This window comes from Chanodichthys erythropterus, chromosome 16, assembly GCF_024489055.1.
Source record: "Chanodichthys erythropterus isolate Z2021 chromosome 16, ASM2448905v1, whole genome shotgun sequence".
Taxonomy (NCBI): Eukaryota; Metazoa; Chordata; class Actinopteri; order Cypriniformes; family Xenocyprididae; genus Chanodichthys; species Chanodichthys erythropterus.
In genome coordinates this window covers 25218433-25237123 of record NC_090236.1, presented here as the reverse complement: position 1 = coordinate 25237123, position 18691 = coordinate 25218433, and the positions used below count along the sequence as shown (strand labels likewise).

General features: G+C 36.7%; 2 protein-coding genes across 5 annotated transcripts in view; one reads left to right on the top strand and one right to left on the bottom strand.

The window, feature by feature from the left end:
* Window positions 1–7555, top strand: part of tpra (translocated promoter region a, nuclear basket protein) — a 29149-nt gene extending 21594 nt beyond the window's left edge. The window contains exons 37-51 of one of the 2 annotated variants that reach the window (XM_067362357.1): window positions 76–324; window positions 613–761; window positions 1149–1229; window positions 1327–1527; window positions 1600–1734; window positions 3148–3238; window positions 3432–3619; window positions 3739–3810; window positions 3901–3992; window positions 4080–4189; window positions 5832–5930; window positions 6029–6188; window positions 6277–6386; window positions 6533–6628; window positions 6961–7555. In XM_067362357.1, coding sequence (XP_067218458.1) covers window positions 76–324; window positions 613–761; window positions 1149–1229; window positions 1327–1527; window positions 1600–1734; window positions 3148–3238; window positions 3432–3619; window positions 3739–3810; window positions 3901–3992; window positions 4080–4189; window positions 5832–5930; window positions 6029–6188; window positions 6277–6386; window positions 6533–6628; window positions 6961–7019 — 1892 coding nt within the window. In that variant the 3' untranslated portion in view covers window positions 7020–7555. Of the gene's footprint in view, window positions 1–75; window positions 325–612; window positions 771–1148; window positions 1230–1326; window positions 1528–1599; window positions 1735–3147; window positions 3239–3431; window positions 3620–3738; window positions 3811–3900; window positions 3993–4079; window positions 4190–5831; window positions 5931–6028; window positions 6189–6276; window positions 6387–6532; window positions 6629–6960 lie in introns of both variants that reach the window. The other variant, XM_067362356.1, reaches the window with a different exon arrangement.
* Window positions 7231–15402, bottom strand: prg4a (proteoglycan 4a). 3 transcript variants are annotated; one of them, XM_067362359.1, is made up of 15 exons: window positions 15342–15402; window positions 14101–14214; window positions 13904–14020; window positions 12048–12161; window positions 11804–11857; window positions 11560–11655; window positions 11217–11282; window positions 10566–10679; window positions 9295–9552; window positions 8959–9045; window positions 8732–8871; window positions 8488–8644; window positions 8295–8402; window positions 7562–7690; window positions 7231–7357 (listed from the first exon to the last, which is right to left on the bottom strand). In XM_067362359.1, exons 2-15 carry the CDS (start codon window positions 14171–14173, stop codon window positions 7251–7253), a joined length of 1620 nt encoding a protein of 539 aa, XP_067218460.1. In that variant the 5' UTR covers window positions 14174–14214; window positions 15342–15402; the 3' UTR covers window positions 7231–7250. The 3 variants fall into 3 exon arrangements, with proteins under 3 accessions (XP_067218460.1, XP_067218459.1, XP_067218461.1); XM_067362358.1 differs by lacking the exon at window positions 15342–15402 and having other exon boundaries at window positions 14101–14220; XM_067362360.1 differs by lacking the exons at window positions 11560–11655; window positions 15342–15402 and having other exon boundaries at window positions 14101–14220.
* Between the last annotated feature and the right edge of the window lie 3289 nt (window positions 15403–18691).

The following is an 18691-nucleotide window of genomic DNA, read 5'->3' as shown; positions in this document are numbered from 1 at the left end:
GCTTCATGAAATCTGATATGATTTTTTTTTTTATTAATGCATAATTTGTAAATTGTCAATGGTTTGTCCCATCAGCTCTGCAGTCCATAGAGGGTCCACTTGAGCATGTGACTGTCTTTGGCAGCACCAGTGGCTCAGTACGCTCCACCAGCCCTAACATACAGACTACACAGCCAATGCTCAGCCTGCAGCAGAACCAAGCCACCGCTTTTGTCCAGCCCACTCAGCAGCAGGCCAGTCAGGAATCAGCAACGACCATTATGGAGGCAGTACATAGCTCACAGATGGAGAGGCCGTCCACTTCCACTGCTGTCTTTGGTACAGGTACAAAGGACCATGATATTTAAGTCAACATTTATTTACATGTTCCTAATATTGAAACAACATTGCTTTTTGGACTTTTTGGTTACAAATAATGTTAACTAGTAACTAAACAATAAGAGCCAAAACGGTAAGTGTGATATTAAAAATATTTAATTTGGTAAATATTAACATTATTATTTTAGATCTGTCACACATTTTCTCAGAACTTTGCCACTGACCCCCTAGAATCCCCCCACCTCCTCTTTTATTAATATGAGGTTTCTTCCTAACATATTGTTCTTCTGTCAGTGTCAGCAACAGCAGGCTCATCTGTGCCCAAGCGAGTGCGAGAGGAGGAGCAGGAGAGCTCCACTGAGGTGACCGACACCACAACGGACGACCCGACCCACCCACCCATCAATAAGAAGATCCGCATCATAAGAAGAGTGGGCCTGGAGGTGAGCAGTGTATGTACCTGTCTCCTGACACCTTGTGGAAGTTACTTGTGTTATTTATCAAGAAATTTGTCAGACTGATAAAAACTGATTGTGAGACAGATAATTAACACCCTTTTGCATCAGTTTTGACCTAGAAAGAGATATATCATTTAAAAAAATCCATAATTTTTAGTAGGGAAACTAATTGTACATTGCAACACAGGTCCAATACACTGGTCACACTGTATGTTGCTTGCAGCCAGCAATGGCAGTCTGATATAAATATGTTATCTGTTTGTATAATTTAATTACCAGTCTTTGCAAACTTGCTTGTGTAGTTATAGTGCATTGGCCAATGAAAATGAATTCTTTAGATTTATACGTTATCCCACCATGCTCTTTTTGCAGGATGCTTCAGGTACTGAGGAAAGTAATGATGCTATGGGTGAAACTTCAGGAGAAGTCCAGCAACCTTCTGATGCCAGTGAGGTACCTGCCATTTATCTCTTAGTAACAACAGAATTGTAACCGTTCATCCCAACATTGAACAACCAGTGCACTGATCATATCTGTTCATTGCTCACAGGAAGCATATCCCGTATTAGCAGAGGGAGATGAAGAATCTTTGTCTCAGTCTGTCCCAATGGATCAGGTGAGTGAGTCCCAACCATCCGAGTCTCAGATCAGCGGACAGGACTCATCCGAGGAGTATAAGCATGACGTCATCATCATAGAGACAGATAGTGGCACGGAGGAGGAGGAGGAGCAGGAGGAGGAGCCTGGACAGGTCAGTGAGTTTCTCAGAGAAGCAGAAACTATGTAATTAGCAACATGTATTAACCTTCCTTTCTTCCTGCAGTATGAAGATGATGATGATGCTGAAGATGATGAAGATGAAGATGGTGATGGAGGGATGGCAGAAGCAGCAGAGGAGAGTAATGAAGGCAGTGGGAGCGCAGATGCCAATGAGGCCTATGAGGGGGATGAGGCAGAGGTGACGCCTACTTTTACGTTCAAGTTGCTTTACTGTTGTTTGCTAGTAGATTATCCTAATTTACTTCAGTAACTAACTGTATATTTGAGAATCTTTTATTCTTATAGTGATAGTGCTACACAATAAATTATAATTAACACAAAATCGCCCTTAAACTGATTTGGCTTAGTGCAATGGCAAATATGAAATGGCAAAGGCTACGATTATCTTTTTACGCACAGCTTGTCATTGAAGCATGGCTCTGTGATCAGTAGTAAATGCTACTCTGTCTGAAAGCACTGCGAGCACTTGCATTTAAAAAAGCAATGCATCAAACATCTTTCCAAACATGAGAAGCATTTATGAACCTCTTGTCCAACAATAGACAACTCACTTCATAACATCAATTGAGTATTTGAAAACATCCTTCTGTGAGATGATGTGGCTTCTTGCATAGAATAAGGCACACAACACATTATTTTATAGTATTCTATACAGAGATAAAGGCTATGTCAGTTAGCATGGTATATACTTTATGCTTTATTATCATGAAAATGCCCGAGAAGACTTGAAGAACTCTGATAAACCATGTATTGCTGTAGTTGTGTGTGTTTATTAGTCATGTTTAATCAATCAAAGTGTTTCAATCTTGTTTGTTCAGCTACAGCAATAGTATCATGCCTATAGGGATTTCCTGCAGTGACATTATGGCTGCGTCCGAAAACCTAGGTAGCTGTCTTGCTGCCTCGCTGTCTTATAAGAGAATGACTTGTACGGCAGCGTTTGTACATGAAGGTACCTCACGGACAGACTTCTGAGGCAGCGTAATAGTTTAATGATCTACAGCAATATAGCGCGAGCTTTGGTGAGAACTAAACAAATATTTAATTAATACAGTAGTAAATTCTCGATAGAAATGATATCAAAATTGAAATATGTTGGTCAAAATCATACATTTATACACAAACTGAGCACAAACTTTCGGACGCCATCTTTATTTTTCTAGTTTAACTGTCACAGAATGGAAAGCACAGGATTGTGGGATATCAAAGGCAGCTAAGGATACATCTATGCTTCCTTCAAAAATCGATCAGATGAAGGTATCTCAGGAAACAGGAAGTGAAGCTAACATTGGATTCGGACGTGCCTTGATGCCTTCCTACCTTGAAATGTGTCCTCAGAAGGCAGCATTTTACAGTTTTCGGACGCAGCCTCTATCTACTTCTGTGGGGCATATTTAGAGTTTCTGTGCAAGAGCGCCCTCTGGCTTTCAGATGGAGCAGCATTTACTACTGATCATTGAGCCATGCTTCACTGAAAAGCATTTGACAAATCATGTGCGGTTTAATTTCGATTAATTGTGCAGCCCTATCTAGTGAGATTAACTGTTTAGCATGATATGGTGGTTTGATGTGGTATTTGGTGTGTTGGCAGGGTGGTGGGGCAGCTGATCCAGGCATTGACAATGAAGAGCGTCAAGAAGCATCTGGGTCAATCCAGAAGCAAGCGGATTCTCAGAGCAGTGGTACAAATACACATACACACCACATTTTTCATGTGATGTTATGTCAGGACATAGGATCAGCACATATTAAACATTCTTAAATTTGTAATCCCTCACTTGCATAACCTTTTTTGTATGAAAGTGTAGAATATGGCCCCTTTAAGTATAAGTGACAGAGGAAAGTTATTCAGATTCTGATAAACTGTGTTCACAGGTGAAGCTAGTGTCAGCACCTTGGAGGCCTTCCCTGCTGAGCCTGTGAGAGAGCACCAGCCAGTCCCCAGCACCACCACCTCCTGCTTGGGACCACGGCTGCCCCAATCCCCCCGGAGACCGCATCACACCCCACCCCCACGTCTCAACATCCACCCCATCCCTGAGCTTGGACCGCCCATCATGCAGGTTTGGATGACAAACCAGTACATAAAATATAAAAGTTTTGATTAGTATTTTTTGGTCACTACATAATTACTTCCATTTCTTTGTTAAATAATTTTGATGACTACTATTCTTTTCCTCAGAGGCAGCCAGGTCAGAGCAGACGGCCCTCAATGAGTCGTGCGCCCCAGCTCACGCCTGGAATCGGAAGCATGGTGAGTGAACTTTGTTCGTAAAACCAATGTAAACATTCTGCGCCTTTAGGGCTTCTGAGTTTCTGACCATCAGTATTTTGGTTCCTACAGCAACACTTCTTTGATGATGATGACAGAATGGTTCCCAGCACTCCCACCCTTGTTGTGCCACACCGCACAGACGGCTTTGCAGAGGCCATTCAGTGAGTCACAACAGCTTTTCACTCTTTTATTGCAAGAAGGGACACATCATTAAACACCACATTTAATGATGCATCTCTCCATCTCAGTTCCCCTCAGGTGGCCGGAGTTCCTCGTTTCCGTTTCGGCCCTCCTGAGGACATGATGCCTCAGGCCAGCTCCTCTCATTCTGACTTGAGCCATCTGGCCACACATGGAGGTGAGCACCAGCACGACACAGTAATGATGCATTCACCTTGTTTCGAAATGACCTCGATTACAAGATGACTACCTGGAGGTTCTGTTTTAGAGCCATTAATGTCCTTTGGTCTCAAGCATTAGTTTCTGTGGAAACTCTGAACAATACTTTTACAGTATTTATTAAAGGTGCCCTAGAATTAAAAATTGAATTTATATTGGCATAGTTGAATAACAAGAGTTCAGTACATGGAAAAGACATACCGTGAGTTTCAAACTCCATTGTTTCCTCCTCCTTATATAAATCTCACTTGTTTAAAAGACCTCCGGAAAACAGGCAAATCTCAACATAACACAGACTGTTACGTAACAGTCGGGGTATACGCCCCCAATATTTGCATAATGCCAGCCCATGATTGAGGTATAACACAAGGGCAGTTAGTATTACACAAGGGCAGAATGTCTGGATCTGTGCACAGCTGAATAATCAGACTAGGTAAGTAAGCAAGATGGCAGATGGAGCAATAATAACTGACATGATCCATGATAACAATATTTTTAGTGATATTTGTAAATTATATTATTTTTATTTAATAATACATTATCGTTCAAAAGTTTGGGGTCTAAGATTTTTGATTGTATTTGAAAGAAGGCTCACCAAGGCTATATTATAAATGCAGTTAAAATATTATTACAATTTAAAATATTTTCTATTTTAAAATATTTTAAAATTTAAATTATTCTTGTGATAGCAAAGCTGTCAGCATCATTACTTCAGTCTTCAGTGGCACGTGATCCTTCAGAAATCATTCTAATATGCTGATTTGGTTCTCAAGAAACATTTATTATCATTGTTGAAAACAGTTTTGCTGCTTAATATTTTGTGTAAACTAATACTTTTTCTTTTTGCAACTGATTCTTTAATAGAAAGTTCAAAAGCACATAATTTATTTGAAGTGGAAGTCTTATGTAACATTATAAATGTCTTTTCAAATCGTATTTACCTCAAACTTTTGAGCAGTAGTGTACATTTTAACATTGAATAGGTTATACACCTGTACCTTATACACCATTTTTAATGGATTATAAACTAGCATGTGTGAATTATGAACAGTATAATTATAAATTAACTTAAACCATGATCAATAAATGCTGTAAAATGTCATGTGTTAATATTATGCATATATTACATTACACATATGTATTTATTAGTGTTTTTAAAGATATTTAATGACTGTTAGATTATGGCAAAAACAATTTAAATGTTAAAAAAGGGAAAATGAGAATGCAAAATTAAATGTTTAATATTAGATGCAATTAATTAAATAATCTTAAATATCATCTGGTGTACAATGCATCTAGTTAACAGAAATGTTACCAGCTACCAGCATGTTACCATAATGCTAAATAAATCATGTATTGCTTTAATGAAAGCAAAACATTCGGTTTTCTTGAGTTTTTACATGGTGTCAAATGGAATAAGTTGGAGCTTTCATAAAATTGAGAGCTTCCAACTTGAAAATTGGATTGTATTTTTACTTGTTAGATATTTAGTAATTGATAGTTCTGGCAAGTACTATAATTGATGTGACCGCAGTGCAAGACCCTGCATTCTTACTGTAATGTGTGCCACATAAAATTAAGAGGCTGTCTGTCTTCTGCAGGGTTAGGCATGTATGAATGTCCTCTCTTCCTGCCTGCTCACGATGAAGAATCTGGAGGCAGGAGTGTCCCCACCACCCCTCTACAAGTGGCTGCTCCAGGTGAGCAGCTGGGGAAGTCAGGTTATGTTTGTTTGGTTGATATATGACTGGTAAGTCAAACCTAACTGTTCTCCTCCCACTTTCATTTGTCTGGACAGTGACTGTTTTCACAGAGAGTCACCCCTCTGATGTGTCGGAGACAGCCTCTCAGTCGGTTCCCATGGTGAGCACGTCCACCGGCAGTCTGACCGCCCCTGGGGAAGCTGTCCCAGGAGATGATGGAGATGATGTCTTTGTGGCCGAGGCTGAGAGTGAAGGGTGGGCACTCAAGACAGTTTATTGGTTTACCTCTGAACGTTTCAGTTTTTTTCAGTGGAGTTGTAGTAATTGTGTTATCTGTGTACAGGGCGAGTAGTGAGGCGTGTCTAGAGGGCCAGTCGGAGCTGGAGTCCACTCAGCCGCTCGATGATGCCAGCCTGCCCTCCACTAGTCAAGAGCCCACATCCAGCTCTGCAGGTACACACCATTTCATGCTCGCTTCTTTCAGTTTTTCCCCCCAGATCTGTTCCTTTAAAAAAAATCTATTGGTAACTTTTTAAAAAAAAATTGTTACATGTAGTTACTATAGTAGTAAAAAAAAAAATTTTTCTTGTCTTCTTTAGATACCAGCACTAGCACCAGTACTGGTCAGGCCAAGCCTGCAAGCAGACTCCTTCCTCAGCACCAGCTGCCCCGGAGGAACCAGCTCATCAGGAGAGGTTAGGACCCCATTACTCATCTGTCTCTCATACATTCACCCTCTTACTCATACACTCTATATCATTACTTATACATTCTCACACATATAGTAACACCACACAGACTGTTTTTGTTTTTTTTTAAAGCTTTTCTTATTTAATTGAAGCAAAGGTTAACTGAAATGTGTACAGAAGCTTTTTATTTGTCAGGACATTAATCAACAGTTTGTATAAAATTAGATTTTTGGATGTTTCTTATGTAGAATTTGTTTTAAGGAATGTAATTTATAAAAAAAATCTTCACTTAGTTTAAAGAGTTACATCCAATGTGGCATCTCAATGTTATCCTGCAGGTATTGATTTTCCTCGTGGAGGCCGGGGTCGAGGACTCAACAGAGGCACTCCCATCTAAACCCAGCGTCTGCCCAGCAGAAACTTAGATCACAAGCCCATGAACGACTCTACAAAGCACCCAGAATCAGCCTACTGCTGTTTTACTTTGTTTAATGTTTTGTTTCAATGTTGGTTAGATTTGTTTTTATATTTTGTGAGTAATCATCCTGACTGTTCAAATGTTTTGCTAATAAATGGAGAATCTTTCTCGCCATGCAGCTGCTGGTGGTGTTTGTTTAGTGCTGGTTTTTCAGGCACAGTTGAGCCACTTGCTGATGTTATTCTGCTGAGAGGAATGGCTGACAGGGGCTGACAAAGCAGGCAGCTCACCGCTTATCTTGACGTTGAAGACTTTAGCTGTAAATTACAGAGATTGTGTTATTACATGTATAATGATTAATGTATTGATTCAAAGAAACTGTGATATGACTGAAGTGCTGTAAAGCACTGAGATGAGATCAGTAACGTATTGTAAATTTTAGTCTTCTCACAAACTGCATCAACTTCTAAACACATGGGTAATACTTTTTGTCTGTTGCAAGATAAAATCTTGTCACTCACGCCAAGAGAAAACAAAGTAATCAAAACCATCAGGCTTCTTGGGGTTGGGCATAGACATAGCTGATGTCACAGGGGTTGGGAAGCCCTTCATTTTGAGTTTGATGTTGATCTCCCCTGACAACTGGATCACTGTCAAATGAGATGTATTAAATTACTTTTGAGGTTATTTATTTGTTTGCAGTGTTGTCATCATTAACTAAAACTAGTAGTATAAAAAAATCATATTAATTGTAATAAATCTGAAATTAAACTTAGAAAATGTAAATAAAATTAGAAATGTTATCTATGCAACTAACTAAAATAAAACCAGTTTAAGCTGAAGAACTACTTTAAAAAAATTTTTTTTTAAATATTTAAAAAACTAATACAAATTACAAAGGGCACATGAAATGACTTAACTGAAAATATAAAAGTTAAATTCAAAGTTATACACTATAGTAGCATATAAATAATACTAAAATAACACTGTTCAGTTGTTATGAGTTTTTTTTTCTTCTGTTAACGGCACCCATTGACTTCTATAATAGGAAAAAAAAATACTGTGGAAGTGAAAGGGTGCCGTTACTGTCTGGTTACCAACATTCTTTAAAATACCTTCTTTTGTGTTTAACAGAAGAAAAATTCATACAAGTTTTGAACAACTTGAGGGTTAGTAAGTAATGAGAATTTTCATTTGAGTGTACTATCCCTTTAAGACAGTTGACTCAATTTAGCATTAAAAAATTCAGAGCACCTGCTTGTCTGTCACGGCGGATCTTGGCGTAGACTGAATTTTTGGATCTCTTTCCGCTGCAAGTTGGTCCACTTCCAGGTGGATAAGAGAATTTCTGAATTGTACCTCCTGATTAGAAAATTAAAATTATGATTTATATTCTCATTTTAGTTATTTCTAACAATGCTGATCAAACGTAGGAGGTCAAGAGCACCTTTCTTGAAGAAGTACACAGACTCTGGCTTCTTTCTGGTGGCTGGGACTGGCAGAGCAGCAGTGATCTCCCCGGTGAGCCCACCAAAGTCCTGGGATACCGATCTGGGATATCCAGGCTCCTTAACACCATTCTCAAAACTCCAGTAGTTGTCACCCTTAGTGAAGGAACATGTACAACTCAGTGTTTTTTTTTTTTTAAGGGTTGAAAACACATTTAGTGACTCTTCTGTGTTCTTCAGTACCTTAATGATGTAGGTCTTGCCCTGGCAGTTGCAGCGTGTGAAGGCTGTGTCAATGGGAGACGGGATGCTCAGTTCTTCAGTGATTTTACGAGCAGGACCGACCCTCTTGGTCTTGGTGTTCAGCAGCCAAAAGAAGTGACCTGAGATGGAAAGCACTTTGCTTAATAAGTGTCTTTAGGGAGAAAAAAATTGCACAATATGCAACAGCATATATATAGAAATTTTACCTCTGAAAACTATGATGGTGCCGTTGAAGAGAGTTACCATTCCATCGATGACAAGGCCGCTGCAAAGATCAGGGTCTGAGTTTGCATCTTTAAAAAAAAAAACCGATTAATGGTTTAAATATATTCAGATTTAATTTATTTTTAATCAACTGATATATATATATATAACCAGAATTATATAACATGAAATAATGACAGTATAATTTATAAGCTAATATAAATGCCATAATAAATAAAAAATGAATACTGAAAACAACTCATTTCAAATTGTTTTCATATATCAGTGTTAATTTCAGGGATGTGAACAAATTCATAAGTATTACTAAAGTAACATACCAGCTCCTGCAGGGCTGCTGGTTGCCAAGGCCTGGGCGATGTCTGCAAGAGTGTTGGGTCTACCTGAACCAGAGGCAGGTCCGCTGGATGGCCCGTCACCTTGTTCGCTGATTGAGAGGGAGACCTGCACAGGGAGTGTTAGGGGATTCCCAGAGGAAGGACCCCCTGCCTGTAGTGGCCCAGCTGCAGGAGCAGGACCGGATTCTGGCAGAAGGATCCCGGCTGGCAGAGGAAACCCAGATGGGTTGGAACCAATACCTGTGAGGGCATATATGTAGATTAGTTAATATTGTGATTATCGAATCAGGCCCCCACAATATTGTTGCATGCACCAAATTAGATACATCGTGTTGTCTATTTTTTTTTAGTATGCTTTATTCATCCGATGAGCCGGATGCCGGAAACGTTTTCTGAGGATTCCGATCCCTTTATGTCTCATAGCCTCTCAGGACGTTTATCTCATAATTGTGCCTCTAAGCACTCAGGCCATTAATAGACATACATGGTCATGGATGACAAATCATAAAAAAAAAAATAAAAGCTTTAAAAAATTGTAAAAATTATTATTTGTTGTTTTTAGAATAGCCTTTATGTGTAGAGTGGTCATAAGTTTACACATACCTTGCAGAACTTGCAAAATGTTAATAATTAAAAAAATAAGTGGGATAGTATATTGCTTGTTTTTAAGTTGTACTGCCTTGAATAAAGCTATTTTACACAGCAGATGTTTACATAGTCCACAAGACAAAATAAAAGCTAAATTTCCACAAAAGAACCAAGTCCCTTGATTTGTAATACTGTGTGTTGATCACCGTTAGTAGGATTTATAATAGTTGTGATAGTTAAACTGCCCGCTGTCTTCAGAAAAATCTTTTAATAACCCTTTCCAACAGTGACTGCTGAAATCCAACTGAGATCCAAGGGAATCACAATTACAAAGGACAAATCTCTTACAAAATGTGTAAATATTCATTGATGCTCAAGAAGTTTTTGATCATCCAGGTAACTATGCACATAAAAATCAAGTGTATGTAAACTTTCACTTTTTAAATTGAATCAAAAACCTATGAATTATGGATTGAATCAAGTCTAACCAACCATTGGAAGATAATGTGCTGCCCCACCAAGTTTCTGAAATGCCATGCAATCCTAGAACCAGGCCTGATGTAAATGTCTGCCGATTTGAATTAGTTGTCTCTTTCCCATACAAGTATATTTATTTTTCATTTTAATAATTTAATTTGTTTTAAACGAGCACATTAAGCTGTTACCTGGTATGTCAGAGGGTGTCAGAGGAACATAGAGGCCGATGTCCTGGGGCGAAGGGCCACCAGCAGGAAGTGATGGAACTTCAGATGGAGCCATAAAGCTATTTAGTCTAGTCCCTGACAAAAAAAAAAAAATACATATAGGCCTACATATACATAATGTGACAGTTAAGACATTTATAATATTACAAATGTTACAGACTATTTAAAATAAATGCTGTTCTTTTAAACTTTCTTTTTATTCAAGAATCCTGAAAAAAAGTTTCCACAGCAGCACAACTGATTTCAACTTTGATAATAATATGAAATGTTTCTTCCCAGACAGCAAAAGGGCATATTAGAATGATGTACTGAAGGATCATGTGACACTGAAGGCTGGAGTAATGATGCTGAAAATTCTGCTCAGGAATAAAGTACATTTTAAATATATTAAAACAGAAAAGAGTTATTTAAATTGTAATGATATCTCATAATATTACTGTTTTACTGTATTTTTGATCAAATAAATTCAGTATTGGCAAACATAAGAGACTATTAAAAAATCTTACCAAAAAAATCTTACGTTTGTGTGTGTATGTATAAAATATATGTAATAAAGGCACTGAACATCAGTAAACCATGTAAGTCTGCTTCCAATCTGCTTTCTGACCTTACCATCTCTCATGAGATCTGGGCTTTGCTGAGCTGCGAGACATGCTGCCATACACTCCTCAGTATAATCTGAAAAACAGAACATAAAAATACACTTTGTCCTTATCCAATCTAAAGTTTATATAAAATGAGAGCTGGGCCCACCATTGGTGATCTTGTCCGTATTGCTGTAGTAACCACTGTTGTTAACTAATATGCCTTGTTTCATCTTCTGGTCCCAACTTTTGTGTGAGTGAACAATTCTCAATTTTCTCATTAGATTGGGTTGGTTTGAATCCTGTACAGTTACCTGAAGTCTGCGAGATACAGTCTGTCTTTGCAATTTATCTCCACAGATTAAACTTACCTGTACCTTCCTCCTGACTCTTGCTGTCTGAAGGCTTCTTGGGGGCTCTGAGGGGCTTCAGATCAGGCATCTTTGGTGTTTTGGTCTTGGGAGCGACTGAAGACAATTTTGGCTTTATGTCTAACATGTTGCAGCTTAAGGGAATGACCTTTTCCTGAGTTTACGGTACATTCAGCTCTAAAGCGGTCCCTCGAGCTGATAAAAAGGTCACAATCATACAAAAAAATAAACAATAAAATAGTACCTGTTGGTTTGTTTGGTTTTGAGCTTCTTGCAGCTTGCAAAGTGGAGAAAGCATCTGATGGAAATAAGAATAAAGTCAACTGGTCAGTGCAGATGTTATATAGCGATATTTTCAAAATATTCATGCCATTTCTGACAGTTTGAATAAATGTAAACTTAGGTAGCACATAGTCAAGTAATGTTAGGAAGTGTTGGGGGTCCCTGGGTCTGTAAAACCCCTGTCCTAGTGTAAAGAAGAAGCATACCACACTGTCGGCTGTAGTCAGGGCAGCATGTGTTGTGCAGCACACAGTCTGAATCGCACTCACACTGTCTCCCGCGGCGGAACGGCTCACCACAGCGACCCCTGCAGGAGTCACCTGCCAATTACACACAACAATTTTAACCCTGTAAAACTGAGGTGTTTTTTCCTTTTCGAGTATGTGCTCCATATTCTCACTATATCGTATATTAGCCATTAAATTGGCCATAAAAATGCAAAACACATAACTTCATAATTCTTTTAACCCTTTGAGCGGTACGGTCCCACACATAGGTCCCACATATGGGATTTCGAACATTCAGCGACGTCACATAACTGCCAGATTCAAACTGTGCTTTCGCGCTCTGGCTGCGAGACGGACGCGCGCAGCTCTTGGCATATATCACAACTATGCAGTGTTTTCAGCCACATAACATTTCTTTTAAGGTTTCAATACGCATACGCACTATTAAAACAATATATTTAACGTTAGAGTTTATACAAGACAGACTGATGTCAGACATAAGTGGAAGGAGCAATAACAATCTATTCAAATACAATTTGCCGACATTTATTCATATCAGACACACATAAGTAACTACAAAGTTTACTCTGTTATTCTTCCAGTTCACCAGCCACTTACTTGCATATATTTTGGGAGAAACTGATGAATTCACCTGCTGTAAATCCGACTGACAGGACTCTGAGCTGCAGCGCAAACTAAGATGGCGACGCCCATCTCGCGTTATAGATCAAGATAAATATCATTTATAAAGGTTTTTAAACGACAAAACGCACTCATTTACACATATTTGAGGATCGGAATATCAGATAGTTGATAACATGGTAAGCAAGTTTGTGAATATTTTAACTAAACAAGGAAAAACAAAATAATAGCGATCCATCTGTCATACAGTGTTATTGTGGCTGCTTTCAGTGCTCGTGACACGCGTGACGCGTCGCTATGGAAACATTAAAGGCAAACGTTCTAAAATAACGGTGGCCTTAAAAAAACTCACTCTGGGGGGACAGTTAGAATATTGTAAACTCACGCTCGAAAGGGTTAAATTTTTTATAAAGGTTCAATAAACTCTTCAATTAAAAAAAAAAAAAATCTGATAATGTCAGAATGTTCCTATGTCAGGATTTACATAATTAATTTATTAAAAATCAAAATACTATAGTAATTTATAGTAAATACTATAGTGTTTTTTAACCATACTATAGTAAAGTACTTGAATTAATTTGTTGTGGTAATTTTATAGTTGCTGTGGTAATATAACAACTATAGTAGGCCTAAAATAAACAAATTACGTTACCCAATACTGTGCTAAGTTTTCTTTAATCTGTAGGGTATATTATACTACAATACACTACAGTTTACTGTAGTAAAAACTAAAGTATACTACAGTATTTATTACAGTTGATCAGTTCACTAATACTTAATATTACAGTATGCTGTAGCATTCATTATCAAAGTGTTGTAAATACTATAATATACAGTATACTACAATAGTATGGTTCAAAATTACTATAGTATTTTTTCACCTGGGAATGATTAAAGAAAATAATTCGGTGGATGTTTAAAAATGAAGAAACTCATAGAACCGACGTTGCCTATAAATAGTCAAAATTAATAAATAAAATTTTAAAAAAAGAAATAAAAGCAAAACACAAGGATAAACAAACTCCAGCATAGCCTAGGCTACATTTGAACTCCTTTAAAGGTGTTAAAAAGCATCCCAGCATGCATTTCTAATTTTATATCCTTTTGAATATTGTCCTATTCAGCTTTTAAAAATAAATAAATTATTATTAGCCTAATAAAAAAAATAATGAGTGAGGTGATGAGGGTCTTACTGGCGGTGCAGACGTCATCAAAATCCTTGCAGCATTCGCCGTGGACAAAACAGTTGTAGTCACAGTTACACATCTGTCCGCGGTTGAACGGCTCGCCGCATCTGCCCACACAGCTGCCTGCACACAACAACACAAGCTGCAATTAACCAGACCTCACCAGAACCAACATGGACCGATCCAGAAAGGATTCTCCTCACCTTGAGCAGCACACAGTGGCAGGAGAACACAGGCCAGTGCCAGGAGAGACGAAACCAGAGCGGATCCAGGCATGGTGACCGTCAATAGAGCAGACTGCACACTGAAAAAAACACCTACAGTACAAAAGTTTGGAAACATTTCTTGAATGTTTTTGAAAGAAGTTCACCAAGGCTGCATTTATTTGATCAAAAAATACAGTAAAAACTGTAATATTGAGAAATATTATTACAAATCAAAGGGTTACATTTCAGTATTACAGTGTAATTATACATTTAAGTGCTGAGTAATAATAATTTACTACTTATAGGTTTGGGGTTAGGGTGAGGGTTTGGTTTAGGGTTAATTGCATGTAATTGTGCATTTCTAGTTAACTACATGTAAAATGTGTAACAATGACATTGTAACATAAAGTGTTACCATTAAAAGAACTGTTTTCTATTTGAATGTATTTTAAAAAGTATTTTATTCCTGTTATGATTTTTCATTTATTATTATCAATGCTGAAATCAGTTGTGCTGATTTACATTTTTTGTGGAAATTGGATTCTTTAATGAATAAAAAGTTAAATGAACAGCATTTATTACATTTATTTAGTACATTTATTAAAGCATTTGTTAAATAGAAACTTTTTGTAACATTATACATGTCTTTACTGTCACTTTTGATCAATTTAATGCATCCTTGATGAATATTAATTATAATAATATATAATATAATATTAATTTCTGTCTTTTCTAATCTTACCAAATGTTTGATAAATATCATTGTTTCCACAAAAATGTTAAGTAGCAAAAACGGTTTTCAACATTTTATATAATAAATAATAATAATATACAGTAATAAGCATTTCTCAAGCAGCAAATCAGCATATGATTTCTGAAGGATCATGTGACACTGAAGAAGACTGGAGTGATGATGCTGTAAATTCATCAGGAATAAATTACATTTTAAAATATTTTCACATAGAAAACAGTAATTTTAAATTCTAATAATATTTTACAATATTACTGTTTTTACTGTATTTTCTATTAAATAAATGCAACCTTAGTGAGCATGAGTAACTTCTTTCAAAAACATAAAAGTTACCATTTCAAGTCAATTTAACATGAAAAAAATCATGTTTGAACGAGAAACCTGATACATGGTGTTAAATCAAAATGAATTGTTTGAAAATAAAGTGAACAGTATCAGAATTATTTCTTTGAGACTTACCGAAAAGAAGTGTCTATGCGAGACTCACCTTGTTCTGTCCTTGGGCACTTCTGTCTCTTTTATATTGTATGGCAGCTGGATTTCTCCTGTTGGCCAGAAACTTTAATTAACCACTGCAGCCCAATTAAAGCATGATGATGTAAAGACTACTGGATCAAACCTCCCACACACACACACACACACACACACACACACACACACTGTTGCATGTTTTATGGGGACTTCCAATATGTAATGATTTTTATGCTGTACAAACTGTATATTCTATCCCCCACACTGTTAAAAGTAATATGCTATATCTACTCCATAAAATTTTGGCAACAGATTGCAAGCAATATTATTAATTAAATTCAAATAGAATTGAGTTAGAATTAATCAGATTAATTCCTTAAATGGCAACCATTTAAAATGAGTAAAAGTTAAGTAAAATTTAAACAAAAATAGATTAATTAAGAACTCTTTATTTTGTATTGCCAACATTGAAGACTCTGATGATAACAAGCAGAAACACATGAAGTAACAGTTTAGATGTTGAATTTATTGGAAATGTTTGGTCACCATTATGATGATCAGTGTTTTATTTAAGCCGCGCACACACTTAACGATTGTAAGGCCGATTATGAATGTAAATTGATACTTATGACTGATCGTGCTCAAACGCGTCCAGTCAGAGCCAGTTGCGTTCAGTCTGCAATTACAGTGGGTGTTCAAATTCCATGTGTGAGTATATAAATCAGCTCCCGTCGAAGGAAACAATCGGTATGTGTGTTCAGTTCAGTCTTAGAATGTTTCAGTGAATCGTTAGGTGTGTCCCCGGCTTTAGTTGGGCAGCTTGACTCTTTGCTTTTTACATTTTAAATGGTTAGCTTTTGAGGAATTAATTTGATTAATTCTAACTCAATTCTTATATGTTGAATTTAATAAATAATATTGCTTGTAATCTGTTGCCACAATTTTATCGAGTAGATAGAGCGTATTACTTTTTAAACCTGCCCCCGATTTTCAAAACACTTCATTTAGTATGATTTATGCTGTTTTCCTCATGGGGACCAAAAAATGTCCTCATAAGGTCAAAATTTAATGGTATTACTACCGTTGTGGGGACATTTGGTCCCCATAATGGAGGGAATACACACACACACACACACACACACACACACCAGACAGCAGCATCAGTGACAGTCTGCAGTGCTGACAGAAGAGTGACCTCTGTTAAAATGTCCTTGGATCTCAATGTTTCACAGTGGGATAAACGGTTAATTAGATTTTTTTTATTATTATGGCTATTAAAATGTCAGTGTTCAGAGGTTCTGATACTGGATTTGAGCGCATAAATGTTCCCAATGCGGTCAGCTTATGGGTCAAAATGAAGCTTTTTAATCAAATTCAGAGAAACCAAAAGATGTCATTGCAGAGGTCCTGCACATTTCCTAGACTTTATTTTGTTGTCACAGATGGAGTTTGACCTTTCTAATGTGGTCATGAAAATTAAACTATGTAACTATCACCAAAAAGCCCAACAGATTTCTCTTGACTCTCATGAGTCACTCGATCTGGTCAAAGAGTGGTTTTATGTAGGTGTAGTGTTTTGTGATTGTGTGGTTGATAAGGTATGTGTATGTCTCAAATATCTGCCACAGTTGTTTCATAAGCCGAAATGAGAAGGATGGTGGCGTAATGACCTCTTAATACCCAAAATCAAACCAAATCCAACAATGTTGTCATTAAAAAACTATATTGTGCTATGTAATAAATGTTTCAGCTTTTCTCTCAGTTCCTGTCGCAATAAAGTGACCATGTGCTGTGAAGAAACTTAAGAGAGAGAGAGAAAACATCCTCTTTGTGGGAAATGGTTTTTGTTCTGAAGTAATGTCTTTCAGATGTTAAAGTGTACCACACCTCCAAACACACTGCAGTGATTATTTCAATCCTCTGGTTTGGTCATGTGCTTCAAAAAGTCAACATTGCCTCAGGGACACCCACTATTCCACATGTCCCCAACAATCAAAGGCAATACAGACTCTGTTCAGACATTGTCGTTAATAGTCTGAACAAAGTTCGAGAAAATGAAAAAATCAAAACCTTAGAGACAGCTCATGTTCTTACTTTGGGTTTTTAAGGACATTATAGGTCACTTTATTGAGTGTCTCACATTACAATATCAGTGTTGTTCTTGCACTGTGTTCATCTTTGCACCAGCTGTTATTGACACAGGTACTGTGAAGTTTGTATATTGCTCAGTCATCAATTTGAAGCCAAAAATACATATCTTGTTGACCTTTTAAAACTCATGTAACCTATGAAATATTTACTGACACACTATATGGTTATTAACTGAATTTCAAAGTGTTACATTGTACAGTGTACATAACTTTATTAAATATATTTCTTAAATGTATGACTCAAAAATACATAAACCACCATTCAAAAGTTTGGTGTTAAAAAAATCAGTTTTTTAATATTGAAAGAAGTCTCTTATACTCACCAATGCTGCATTTATTTGATCAAAAATACAGTAAAATCAGTGATATTGTGAAATATTATTTCAGTTTTTAAAATTTGAATATATTTTAAAATGTAATTTATTCCTGTGATAGCAAAGCTGAATTTTCAGCATCATTACTCCAGTCGTGAGTGTCACATGATCCTTCAGAAATCATTCTAATATGCTGATTTGCTGCTCAAGAAACATTTCTTACTATTATAAATGTTGAAAACAGTTGAACTGCTTCATTTTTTGAGGAAACTGCGATACATCAGGATATTTTGATGAATAGGAAGTTCAAAATAACAGCATTTAGTTGAAATAGAAATATTTTGAAACAACATTAAGCCTTTATTCTCACTTTTAATGCATGCTTGCTGAATGAAAGTATTAATTAAAAATAGCATTGTAATTAATGCATTAAATATATTGGGTTCAAATATAGTTATATATACTTGTTATATCTCTGTTATATCTATAATGTTCATGTATAATGACAATACAAATAAAGAGCTTGACTTGACTATATATCTAGTGTAAATATAGGGGTAATCGTGATATAATAGTGATATAATTTCATGGTTTCTCATCAGCTATATAATTGTGCGAACTTTTGCAGTGCATATTGGTAAACTGATGTTTATGAAAGAAATTTCTATCTAAATGGATTCACAATCCATACAGAGATGGATTGTGGATTAAATTTATACAAGTCACAAAATGTGGTATGGATCAAATCCAGTGTTCAACACATTTGCTCGTTCATGTGTGTTATATCCACCATTTACTTTGCACCGTTGATGTGAATGAGCAGGAAATGTTATTGAAACAGATAAAAATATTGACGCAGCCATTTCACAGGTGAGACTGAATTGTTTGCTATCTCGTTACAT

Bases quoted from the DNA above. Each gene is read 5' to 3' on its own strand.
- prg4a (XM_067362359.1), bottom strand. From the start codon at position 14,173: ATGCCTGGATCCGCTCTGGTTTCGTCTCTCCTGGCACTGGCCTGTGTT. The intron at 11,858-12,047 runs GTATGCTTCTTC...TATTTCCATCAG, and splicing joins TGACTACAGCCGACAGTGTG to ATGCTTTCTCCACTTTGCAA. The intron at 7,358-7,561 runs GTGAGTGACAAG...TGTAATTTACAG, and splicing joins TTACTTTGTTTTCTCTTGGC to CTAAAGTCTTCAACGTCAAG.